At 45.6% G+C, this 12,988-nt stretch overlaps 1 protein-coding gene across 1 annotated transcript in view; it reads left to right on the plus strand.

Moving 5' to 3' along the window:
• LOC144175954 (cytochrome P450 4V2-like) overlaps positions 1-12,988 on the plus strand; it is a 107,496-nt gene that overhangs the window by 23,412 nt on the left and 71,096 nt on the right. The window contains exon 2 of the mRNA XM_077705023.1: positions 607-719. Coding sequence (XP_077561149.1) covers positions 607-719 — 113 coding nt within the window. The remainder of the gene's footprint in view (positions 1-606; positions 720-12,988) is intronic.

A 12,988-nucleotide genomic window follows, 5' to 3' on the forward strand; every position in this document is an offset into this window, starting at 1 on the left:
GTCATCAAGGACGAATGCGCAATCCTCACTGTTTATCGGTTGGCCTTCTGAATCAACAAGTTCGGTTTGGTGGCTACTTGACTTTGGTGAAATGCAAACGTCAAAACGTATTAGGATTCGATTTTAGTATAACTAGCAGATCCACTGAGAAATATTTAGCTTTTGCTTCAGCTACCTCTTTGATGTACTGATCGGCGCACAGGCGATATTTTTCCCAGGCGTCGGCATGGTTGCGTAGTTTCGCCGATCGGTATAGGCGTTTTTTTCTGTTGAGTAAGGATTTTAGGCGTTTAGTAAACCACTGATTGGTTTAATCGGTTTTGATAAGAATACTAGGGATAAATTTATTTTTGAGTTTTATGAGCTTGTTCATTAAGAGTTCCCAGTTAGAATTGACGGTACGATATTGGTAGGAATGCCGGAGGTTTCATAGAATTGTGCTAGTTCCATATATATGGCGTCGTAGTTTCCTCTTTTATAATCTGTGATTGTTTTAGTTTCGGGTGATTTCTTTTTGCCAACTTTGTCGAGTGTTCGCTTTTGATGCCTTCTTAAATATACAGCACCATTCTTCGGGTGATTTCTTTGCTTCGTTGCTTTCCGCAGAGTCATTCAAGTACCTGCAAGGCATGTTCAAGTCAGTTGAAGACCAAGACGTGACCGTCGCATTCTACGGACCCTACCCCTTTCTGATGGCTTCGACTCCGGAAACCGTTGAGGTAAATTACGGATGCTCATCAACGAGTCTTCAAGTTTTCTGTTTTTTAGAACTGCCAGATCCACCACGGACAGTGAGCTCGAATAGCCTCGAACCACCAATTAAGGTGCCTCCAAAATACAGCAAACACGTTCGAGCGGCTTTCGAGTCATATACTTAGCATTTAAAATGGAATCATGAGGCCGAATTCCTTCTTGGAAAGGTACACCACCCAAACAAATAAAAATAAGCACCAGAAATCTAAGCCAAAAAACCTCCGTGGGGCAGGAATGGTGAAGTAGGCTTACCGCCAGCGCATTTTGTGGAGGGGAAGAAAATACCGTGCAAAGTCTCAACCCCACAAAAAACAAACGTTTCTTGCCAAAGGAAAAATGTCATGGTTATTAACTACGATAACTTTCGACTCGTCAGTCGCTTCCATTCAATTAAATATATATGTATACCTATTGCGAAACTCGGAAACGAGAGACTTGGAGGACGCGCTTAATGAGGATGCAACCTCGGCGAGAAGCCGTTGCCAAAAAAGAACGATGATGCTGAAGGCGCGCCACTGGGTGATGAAGACGGTGGTTGTGCATGGATCTAACATGACGATGATCAGTAGCATCGTGAGAATGACCACTTCAGCAGCATGCTCCCCCCCCCCCCCCCCCCCCACACCTCGCCAGAAGCAGCCGCTCCGGGCGCTAGAAAGTTGAACGGCGCCGATGGAGTGCTTTAAAGGGAGGGACAACTGATTTTTGTCGCGTATATGCTCTCTAGCTCACATGAAAGTCAGCGTTTTATAACGCTGACTTTCCACAAGCACGCTAACCACAAGCAATTTTAAACAAATTCATAGAAATAATTTTAATTTCGCAGCAAACTTTTTGAAATCGGAATGGTGGCGGTTCTTAGTGTCGAAACTTGACAGTACAATATGTGTCCCCGTCACGTGACCTCAAACCTAGCTGCTACTGCAACGGCTAAAACGTTTATTCACTTATTGAAAACCTTTTAACAGAAGTATTTGTATAGGTTTAAATTGCATATGTATTTTTAAACACTATTTTGAAATTTTTTGAGACACGCCGCCCGCCGCCGCCTGGTTCCTTTCAGTGTGGCGAACTGAGCCTCCAAGCCCAGAATCAACGGCAACGTTGAGTTCACAGACCCAGTGAAGAAGCTTTGACGATTCTGCCTGAGTCAGGGGCGTTCCTTCTGCCGAAGTATTCGATTTATGTTTTGAAATACGCCAACGGTAGCTCAAAAAAAAAGGACGCGCCCGGAAAGAATCGAACTTCCGACCCCTACAACGTGAAGACAGATTTTACCTATCGTCCATCCCAACAGATGGCGCCTTCCTGCAAAATAGACTGGTGAAATAAAAAGAAGCACAAAGAGGAATTTTCTTATTACTTTATGTGCTTTTTTTAAATTTACCAGTCTATTTTGCAGGAAGGCGCCATCTGCGATTCACGTTTTTTAGCCGGGGACAAGTTTTAAATGCAGAGCATTTCTTAGCCTCGCTTCTTCCTGCGTCGGACAGCGTCCACAGCTCCGCGTCCGCAGCAGGTGCGCCTCTCCTCCTTCCCTCCTCTCTCTCAACAGCAGCTGGCGCGCGCATGCGTCGTAGTCAGCCCGTTCGCTCCGTCGCGGTCTCGGCGTAACAGGTGCGTGATAGCAGCGCGGTGGGGCGTGGAAGGGCGCGCGCTGCTTGCGCATGCGCGCTCTCCCCCCCGTACTGCTCTCCCTCTACTGCGCGCGCTGCAAATATAAAGCGGCTAGCGGTCGCTCGTGCAACAGTCACTGCGTTGCTCCTTCCTTCCTTGGTTGACGCTCGCTCCCACGTTTACTCGTGTCTGCTACTCCATCATCACGGAAGAAGCTATGGAAGCAACACTGCCTTCAACGAGTACTGAGGCCCCAACGCGCTGCATTTACTCGTGTTCCCCTCGCGGGAAGGCGAGGGAATTTTTATTTAAGTATCGCTTTTCATTTCGCACACAGACAGAAGTATGTTGCCGCGCTACTGTATGTCCTGGCTCACAGCATTATTTTTGGGAAGACACATACGGCTCGTAGATCTAAAAAATTTGATTTAAAAGTTGAAGGCGTTGTCAGTGAAACCGTTTATTGTTAGGGTGCTTTAAGCGATGCCCTTTCATTTGGGACAGAGAATATATACTCGACAAAAATCGGTTGTGTGTCCCTTTAAGGCCGATAAATGAACCTTTTCAGGTCGCGGAACCGACAGTGGGGTACCGGTCCAGAGGAGCCACCCGATAGTTCACTGGAGACGTCTGCTCGAGAAAGGGGTAAAGACCGATAAAATGTAGAAGAAAGTTCTCGCACAACTCCGGTGTACGAACGGAAGTCGCTAGTAATACTTCATCACCTGGTTGCAAAGGAACAGGGCGATGCGTTGCACCGTGACGAGACTTCAAGTCCTCTTGGGATGCCTCCGTGTTCACACGTGCGAGGTGACAACGGAAGATGAAGGGCGGCCGTAAACGAACGGCGGGATGCATGGTTCGTTGTGTGGTCGTATTACGCGTGCGTGACAAATGGTGGAACAGTGTAGCAGTTCTTCTGGTCACGGCTTACATAAAGCGAAAAGGAAAAACTGCATTGTTTGGATGGACTACAATTCCTCCTCAATTTCCGTCTAACATGTCTGTTTCTGTCGAAGGGGTCCAAGTGGAAGCGCTCGTACACACCGGAGCAAGTATTTCTGTCATTCATGCTGACCTGTGTTCGCGTCTGGAGAAAGTCAAGACTCCGTATGTTGGTCCTTGTTTACGTGGCACCAATGAGCGCGACATCAAGCCAGCTGCCTATTGTACTGTGCGTGTTTTGATTGGAGGAATTCGGCATCATATTCAATGTGCAGTGCTTTCGCCATTTGCTCATGAACTAATCTTAGGATGGGACTTCCTATCCTCTGCTTCAGCCGTTATCTCCTGCCGTCACCCGGACATCAGAATTGCCGACACTGAACATCTAAGTTGTCAGGACTCACCACAGCCCTTTCTCGAGTTGAATGCTGGCCGTTTCTTGGCAGCTGGTAGTGAAGATATTCTCTCCGTCGTTTCAAAAGAAATTGCAGAAGGCGATGCGGTGGCCATCCCGGCTGCTCGATTTCTTCCGCATGGAATTGAATTGCAACTTGTCTAATTCGATTGGCAAATTGATCATCAGCACTCGCCGCAGTCAATACTACTAATGAGCCCATTCTACTGCACCGAGGAACCACTATTGCTTCAGTGGTCGACAGTAACCCTGATTCTGTCGTTTCTGGTCGCACCCAGGCCTCAAAAGAGTCCTTGTTTGCTTCGCCTCCCGATCTCTCAGCTCTTGCTACCACCGTCAGTTCCGAGCATACGCCTCATCAAACGAAGCTATTACTCGACGTTCTCGCGAAGCACTACACCTCGTTTGACGTGCATGCACCCGGACTCACACAGACCACAGCGGCAGAGCATAGAATCGAAACGGAAGGGCCCACCGTTATTCGCCGTCGACCGTACCGTGTCTCCTTGTCCGAGCGGGAAGTAATAGAGGAAAATGTGGCTCAAGAAAAAATTCAGGCTAATCCACCATGTGAATGTGGTTGGAAAGCAAAGCTGTAAACGGCACCCACAACGATTACCCATTAGGCGTCACTTAAATTCCCTCACGTCGCTCTACAAATAGTGAAACCAGAGAGAAGTGAAATGCACTTAACCACACCCGTTGTTACTTCAAAGAGGTATTCTTAGTAAGTATTAAATCAATGCATGGTGTATGAACGGTGGTCGGTTGAGTTCGATTGGTGTAGCACATGAGTGGAATTTTTTTTTTTTACAGAACTAAAGAAAGCACAAACCCAGTGTTAGACGATCTCGCATCTCCGTTTCTGCCGCCGTTGATGGAGGCGACGGGCGGCATAGAAGGAAGGAGGAGCAGGATGAGAAGGAAGAAATACTTCTATTCATAATTTCTGAACGGCGCAGAGTGCGGCCCAGGGGAGTGGTTCCTTCTTCACAGTGCGCGCCGCCTGTCCACCAGCTGAAGCTGGGTTTGGGCAAAAGCATCCCCCATTGCTTTTGTTGGGTAGTTGACGGAAAGAGAGGGGGTGCTCAGGGCTAAAGTCGCACACCCCGCGTATGTGGCGATGTGTTCCTACTTTTCAGCAGAACTTACATTCAGCGTCGTAGCGATTCGGGTGCATTAAGGGAAGACACGTCGGGTGTGGGAAGGAGCCGGATTGTATGAGCCATAGGGTAGTTTGTTCTTCTCTGGAAAGGTCAGGGTAAGCCCTCATTCACACAGCCGTCACCTTCTAGGTCACGGCACCGTCGCGTCAAGAAACCGCGACGGAGACGTAAACGAGTAGCGTTCGTACTGGAGCTCCATCAGATTACAGGGTCGTCTGCCTAGTGATCAGTTTAGCCTAGAATTGAGCGCTTTTACTCTGAAAAGAAAAGAAAATGGCTTGTGCTGGTTTAGCGCGGGGCATGGTCCCGTCACGTTGACGTGACGGAAACGTAGAGCTCGGCCTCCCGTCACCGTCGCACCGTTTTCGGCCAGAAATCGGCCGAAAAACGGCGCCCATGACGGAAGACGGAGACGTGACGGTGACGTGACGGGGTGAAAAACGGCTGTGGGAATGAGGGCTAAGGCGAAGGTAGGTTCTGTCTCTGAAGGCGATAATTCTGGGTTATGTCCCTGCACGTGACGAGCGGGTGACTTTTTTTTTATTGGGTCAATTTCCATCGGCGATGGAGGAGGAGAGAGAAAAAAGCCGTGCGAGCAGCTTGACAAGCCCTATCCCCCCTCCTGGCTACAGCGGTTGGCATAGCACTGACAACAACAACAATAACAAAAAAATAAAACGAAACCAACTTTTCAATATGCAGTATACAAAATAACAATAAAAATAGCAGTTAATATACATAGTCATGCAAACAAAAGTCATGGGCACATGGAACAATAATATAAATAAACAGTATACATAGCAATATTAATTTGACGTAGTGGTAAATCATACCATGGCAACGTAATACAACTTCTATATACGCGCTAATTATCCATAAAGAAATACGAACGTATACGATGTACAACGCAATAAAATTCTCACTCATACAAAGTAATGTAGGTCAGCATCCGAACAATAGCGTACGAAAAAAACAACAACAATGGGTTATCATGGGGAATCGTATGTAAGAAACATGTTTCTAAATTTTCTAGTATTTAGCTGGAAAATATCGATATTTTGTTTTAGGTAATTATTTAAGAGGGTAGGAGTTCGGTGTTTTACGGTTTACAAAGCGTAATTAGTTCGGTATGCATGCACAGGACAGTGTTCTGGATTTCGTGTGCTATATTTTGTCGGTGTATTTTTATTTAGTTGGCTAAGAATTCTCAAAAAGTTATGTTGTCTTGTGTCCTTGATTAATGCTTGACATAGGTAGTAATTATAAAGGTGTTCTGCGCTCAGTATTTTAAAAGTCTCAAATAAAGTCTGCACCGGAAAATCAAATGGAGAGTGAGTAATTATCCTAATTGCTTTCCTCTGTAGCCTGCACAATTTTTGTATATTGCTAGAAATGGTTGTACCCCAGACAAGCACGCAATAATTCAAGTAAGGCAGAAACAATGATTTGTACAACAGTAGCATGATACGTTTAGTGAGGTGTTCTCTATGTCGATAAAATGTACCAATTATTCATGAAAGCTTTTGTGATATAAGATTCACGTGCTTGTCCTACGACATATTGTTTGTGAAAATTACTCCTAGGGTTTTGAACTCATTCACAACTTCAATCTCTGAATTACTTAACATAAGTTTTGAGCCAAGTGTAGCCACTCTCGCTTTAGCGTGGAATATTATTGCTTTGGATTTTGAAACATTAACTAATAAACCATTATCAGATGTTCATTTTACAATTTTAGATAGAATAGTATTTGCTATATTACAAAGTTCAAGGCAGGTTTCAGATGATATAAATATGCTAGTATCGTCTGCATATATCGCAAATTTTGCTCGGGAATCAATGTCTACGATATCATTTATGTACACGTTAAACAAAAATGGTCCTAACACACTGCCCTCGGATACTCCATTCCGGGTATGCAAAAGAGTTGACGAATAGCCGTTGTTTTTAACGATCTGAAATCGGTGGGATAGGTAGGATTTGATTAATTTTAATGATTGACCTCTTATTCCATAAGAGCTGAGTTTAGAAGATCTCGGTTTAAGTAGTCAAAGGCTTTCGTGAAGTCGATAAATATTCCTAGCACAATTTTTTTGCTTTCTATATTTTTTAGCATATATTCTTTTTGATCCAGGAGAGCCATTTGTGTAGATCGATGAGGACGGAAACCATATTGCGTCTCTGTTATTATTTTTGTTTTTTCTGCGAAGGAAGCGAGTCGAGCACGGATAAGTTTTTCTAATCCTTTGGAGAACACTGGTAAAATAGATACAGGCCGGTAGTTACCGAGGTTATTACGATCACCCTTCTTATAGATTGCAATTACTTTGGCTATCTGCATTTTTGGGGGGGAAATACCTGTACAAAAGCTTAAGTTAAAAATATGTGTTAATACTGGGGCTATGATGTTGATTACAAATTTTACTGGTTTGATTTGTATGTCTTCAGCGTCGCAACAATTTGTATTGTTTATGGCTAAGAAAGTGCAGTGCACTTCTTCAACGGAAACAGGGTTTAAAAACATGCTATTTAACTGACTATCATTATTTACAGTGGTGGTTGGATGTTTGATAGATGGAATAGGCAAATTAGTGAAATGTGTGTTGAACGCATTTGACAAATCTTGACCACTGGTTTTTTTTCCATCAACAATGAGCCCATCGATCGGTTTCGTTACCCGTGAGTTGTTCATAACTTGATTAGTTTTCTCCACAAATCCTTGCTATCACTTTCGATTGGTTGAAAACTATTTTCGAAATATTGAACTTTGGCTTTCTTAAGTTCCTTATTCAAGTCATTGCGATATCTTTTGAACTCTTTAAGTTTGTTGTTATCCCTCGTGCGGATAAACGTATGATACAAGCGATTTTTTATTTTAATTTTAGCTAACAACCCATTTGTTATCCATGGCTTTCTAACAGTTGAGGATATACTAATAGTTTTGGAAGGAAAGTGTCTGCTGTGCAGCTCCTTGAATTTGCTCATAAATAAGTCATAGGCAACGTTCGTATCTTGAGAATCAAACACTTCTGACCAATTCGTACTCATTATGTTGTGTCGGAACTGATGTAGTTGAGATGGCAAGATTTCCTGGTAATGTATTTTATCCGCGGCTCGTTTGTGTTTAACTGTCGTATTTACGCACAGAAAAATCGGGAGGTGATCATTAATGTAGTAAGTACGTCAATACTCTTGCTTTAGTTTGACACGATTTATAATTTGTTAGAAATAAATCAATCACTGTAGACGAGCTTGTTGTTATCCTTGTTGGTAATTTTATGTTCTGCAAGCAAGAGACTAAATTGTTTAACAGGTTGAGAATCACACAATAGATTGATATTAAAATCACCTCCACAAATAATATTCATTTTATTCTCATTGATATAGGAAAAGAGACGTTCTAAATGACCGAAAAAAGATGCTAAGTTGCCGTCCGGAGGCCGGTATATTGTTGTGAAAACTATTTGTTTGCACTGCAGTGTGATAATCTCAATATCCCGAGTAGAGTACGTAAAAGAGGACATTACCTCGCACTTTAAGTCCTCTGTGATCAAGATAGCGACACCACTACCTCTACCGGATTGTCGGTTCAGGTTGTAAGTATTATATCCTACGGCACTGAATGGTACATCATTATTTTCATACCACGTTTAGGTTAGCATAATTGCATGACATCTAATTTTTAATTCCCTAAGCAAAACTTCTAAAGCTTCCAATTTATTTCTAGCAGATCTCATGTTGGCGTGAAATGTCTTCAATGACGAGTGAAATTCTTGGCCTACAAAGCTAACAATCTGATCTAGGTTTATGTAGTGGCTTTCATTCATGTTAAAAAGAAAAATAACAACTAAATTTGGTCAAGTCGGCACAGATAATTCAATAGTCTTCCGCGGCAGCCAGCGCGAGATCACCCACCGATCTGATAAGTCGCGCTGGATCGCCGTCCTTGCGCCGTACGAGAATTTTTCCGTTTCGGTGCCAGGCAAACTGGAAGCCTTGTTCCTTGGCCCATTTCTTCGCCTCAAAGAGAAGTAGCCTACAGTGCTTAGTCAAGTTCTCTTATATGAGCACTGGCGATTGAGCAGTCCTAAGCTTTAGTCTTTTCGCGAACCATTCGTCCCTCGAATCGTTGCGGGAAAATCGAACAATGATGCCGGGTGTTTTCCCAGGCTTGGCTGATAAGCGGTGAATCGCAGCAACGTCATTGCAAGACAGGGGAGCTACATTTAACAGGGTTGCCACCTCGTTTACTTTTTCTATCAAGTTTTCATTTTCCGCTGGTTCGATTCCGTGAAATTCCAAATTCAGTTTGCGGTTTCGCCATTCTAGATCATTCAGCTGTTCCTTTAAAGGGGTCCTGAAATACCTTCCGCCGATGCATGGATGTACATGCACCCAAATAAAGCAATGTATTTGCAATCTCCTCCCGCAAGAATTTTGTTAAAGCGATGAGTATTAGCTGAGAAATCGTAAATCAAAAACCGCGCATTATCGTCGCTCCAAGTTTCCTCCTCCTTTCGACTTACTCTCCGCTGTTGACGGCGCGCGAGCCTTGCCTCCCATGATGCTGCGCTCCGCAGCGGTGACGTACTTCCGCTATTGCGCTGCTCAGACTGTCGTCTGCTACGGGCAAGCTTTGTTGACACCATGAATCCCGCACGCACTCCGCTCAAGGCTGGAAAAGCGAACGAAAAATCTGGCCGTATGTATGCGGCGGCCTGGCCTTGCCCTTTCGCGGTGTACGTTGCTGGCGGCACATGACTTTTTATCGGCGGCGAACTCGCAGCCGCACGGGGAGGGTCGTGCGCTCGTTCCCTTGATGCACCGCGCACTGTTTATCCAAAAAGCGCCGTATCAGATGTGGCCCCGCTGGTGCCGGGTCTTATTTTGCGGCGGTGGTAATTCCTGCCGGCGGCATGTGAAAAAGGCATTTTAAACCGATACAGAACCCGTGCACAAAACGCTTCAATCATGTGACCAGTTCAGCTTGGGGCGACGCGTGGTGGAGAGCGGCAACGTTGGCAAAACATTCTCCGCCGCGGCTCTGAGCTTTCTAGCGCTGGAGCGAGCGCCATTTCTTTAACAATCTCAAACATCAGTTGCCTTGGCAACAAGGCACAAACCGCTCCAGAAGTCAGTTACGGTTCCGTGATCCCGGTTCAGCTTGGGGCCCCACCTTGCGACATGTGGGCACTGCAGGCGTACCACCCACTCCTATTGGGAAGTGCGAGATGCGTTTGGCATTACAGGAGGCGATGGTGTGTGCGTTGTGGACGCCTTTGTTTCGCGATGAAATGCGACGTTGTGCTTCTGCGGGTGGATAGTTCTTCCCATGGTCTGGAAAATCTTTCTCGAGCGACGTACGACTCAACCTCGCTTGGGGTATGTGCAGTGTGCGTGGCTAAAAGCCATCGGCTTGTGCGCCAGAGTTAAGTGACTTGCTGTTCGTCCCCGCAAACCGCGCGCGAGGTGAGTACCGAATTTACGACGGGCAGGAGGCAACCCATCCTCTGTCAATCGTGGTTCAGACTTTCAACGCATGTTGTGACGTTGTGTTCGTTAGAAACGCATCTCTGGATTGTTTTGAAGTTGAATAAAATGTATGCGTCAAACCCGGGCATTCGGCTCAGGGCGTTCTCTGCGATTGCAAGAAAGAAATGCCACGGGGCTTGAACGCTTTCTTTATGGAACGTACTCAGGTAAGAGAATATTCATGTCGTGTTATGGCCCTGTTGCATTCAATACAAACGGTTAAGCGTTTGTTTACACTTGTTTCGTTTGTCGTAAAATGTCCAAGCACTCCGGCACTCCGCTGGCAGATCAGCCGGCGAGCCGACGCTGAGCAGACGACTAATCTCTTTGCCGGAAGTGCGTGAAAAAGCCGCCCAATAGCAGGATGTCTAGCTCATGATAGAACATCTGGGAATCGATGATGTAGACATGTGAAGATGGCGGCGTCCAAAAACACGAAGGAAAGGGTGAGAAAAAAACGACAAACTTTGCAACAAAAGTGTGAGCTTTCCGCTGCGCGTAAAAGAGTAATACTTGGCACAGAGGACGTTGACGACCCAATCTAACGGTTGCGCTAGTTCATTTAGTGTGCTCAAAATGACTTTCAGGGCCCCTTTAAGGGATCCACCTCGGAGTAAACTTTGATGTCAAGAGCCTGCACTTTTTTCTTGATGCCCTTTATGTCAGCTTCATGACGTGTAGTGTCAGCTAGAATGGTGTCATACTTTTCTGACATCACTTGGACTGAGAGTTCAATTTTTTCAACAGTAGTATTTAGCTACAGCAGGGAGCTTAGTTTCATTTGAATGTTAAGAAGGATAGGGGTAATGTCAGACGGTACAGCGTCGGTTTTAGTCCCATGAGTGACCTGCGTGAAGTCAACGTCTTTTGAGCTTTGAGGGATTTGCGGTTTTGATTTATCTTTTGAGCCACTGCGAGACTTTCCGACACGGCACGTCTGACATCGCCACGACTTCTTTGTAGCTTCTCTCATTGAAGAGAATTGAGTCTCTGAAATACCCGAACATTTTCCGGCGTGATAGACGAAGTTGCATACCATGTGCGGTTCACAACCTGCTACCTCCTCGCTGCAGCACAAACAACACAATCTGTTATCAGCCATAGCACTGCACAGCAAAGCAATGTGGCAGCAACAGTGGAAAATCTACATCAAGCATAGAATAACAGTTCCAAACTTAAAACCAACCTGCAAAAATCACGGGAGCGGCTTAGACGACGTGCTCGCTTGCCACCGCTGCTGCCAGAAATGTCCGGCCAGTGGTGTCGTCCAAGCTTTTATAGGTGCCGATGCGCATGGGGGGCGTGATCTTGCTTCTGGGAGTGACGTCAGCCACAGTCGTTGAAGAGTAACGCTTGTTCGTCGGGTGGAGCGGCCAGATGTGGCCGGTCGCCTTGAATCCAGGAGAACTGCGCAGGCGTCGATGGCAGCAACTGCAAAAATCACGGGAGCGGCTTAGACGACGTGCTCGCTTGCCACCGCTGCTGCCTCGTGCAGTCCATAGCCGGGCAGGGGGGGGGGGGGGTTAAAGTGCAGGCTTGTTAGTGGGCGTGATCGGGGACCTCCATTGAAGCGTGAGCGCGTGTCCAGATTAGCTGAATGGAACCGCTTAGAGAGTGTTTTTCTAGCACACGCAGTGCAGGTCGGGACACCCAACCCGACTGCTAATTTTGGTAGGCTTTGGAAAGCGGTGACTACCTTCCAAACCCCTGGTTGAGTGAGAGACAAGGCGATGGCTCCTTCTGCTGCCGTCATATCTTGGGTCTTGAGTGAGGCACTCGCAAGGAGGTTAGTTCTGGAGATAGCCACGATGATGTCGTACTGCTGCTCTCGATGTTGGGAGGCGTCTGTGTAGACGACATGGTAATCGCCACCGAGGATGGGGTCGAGCGCGTGAGCCCGTCCTTGTCGGCGACCCCCGTCGTGTGAGGGGTTCATATTTTTAAGCCAAGGGAGAATCTTTAGTTCTTGTCGCCAAGAGCCCGGGAGTACATCAAGCGGAGTTACAATCTGTGCTGGCCATCAAGGAGTATTTGAATGTGTTCCTTGATGTGTCGTTGGGTGTGAGGGCGAACGACAAGGAGCTGTGATTCCCTGCGTGAACACTGGAGGTCACAGTCTTTGGGACATTTAGGGTATAGAAGTTAGATGACATGCGTTGGTGTGAGCGTCCTTTAATTTTTGTAATTTCTAGTACACGCGCAAGGCGCGCGCAGGGCCACTAGACGTGCCGTGGGTGGAGCGCACAGCGGTGCAAGAGGTCGCGTGACGCTATCACGTGGCATTCAGCTTGGCATTCAGCGAGCTCAGTGAGTACACCACCTGTCTTTCCCCTCTCCGCTTGGGCTTGTAGCTAAATCGGTAAGACAATGGGCTCTCGCTTTGGTACTCTATTAGTTCGATGTTCGATTCGTGACACTATAATATATATATATTTATATATATATATATATATATATATATATATATATATATATATATATATATATATATATATATATATATATATATATATATATATATATATATATATATATATATATATATATATATATATATATA

Source organism: Haemaphysalis longicornis, unplaced genomic scaffold (assembly GCF_048455015.1).
Source record: "Haemaphysalis longicornis isolate Haplotype H1 unplaced genomic scaffold, Haemaphysalis longicornis Haplotype H1 scaffold_3, whole genome shotgun sequence".
In the NCBI taxonomy this organism is placed as follows: Eukaryota; Metazoa; Arthropoda; class Arachnida; order Ixodida; family Ixodidae; genus Haemaphysalis; species Haemaphysalis longicornis.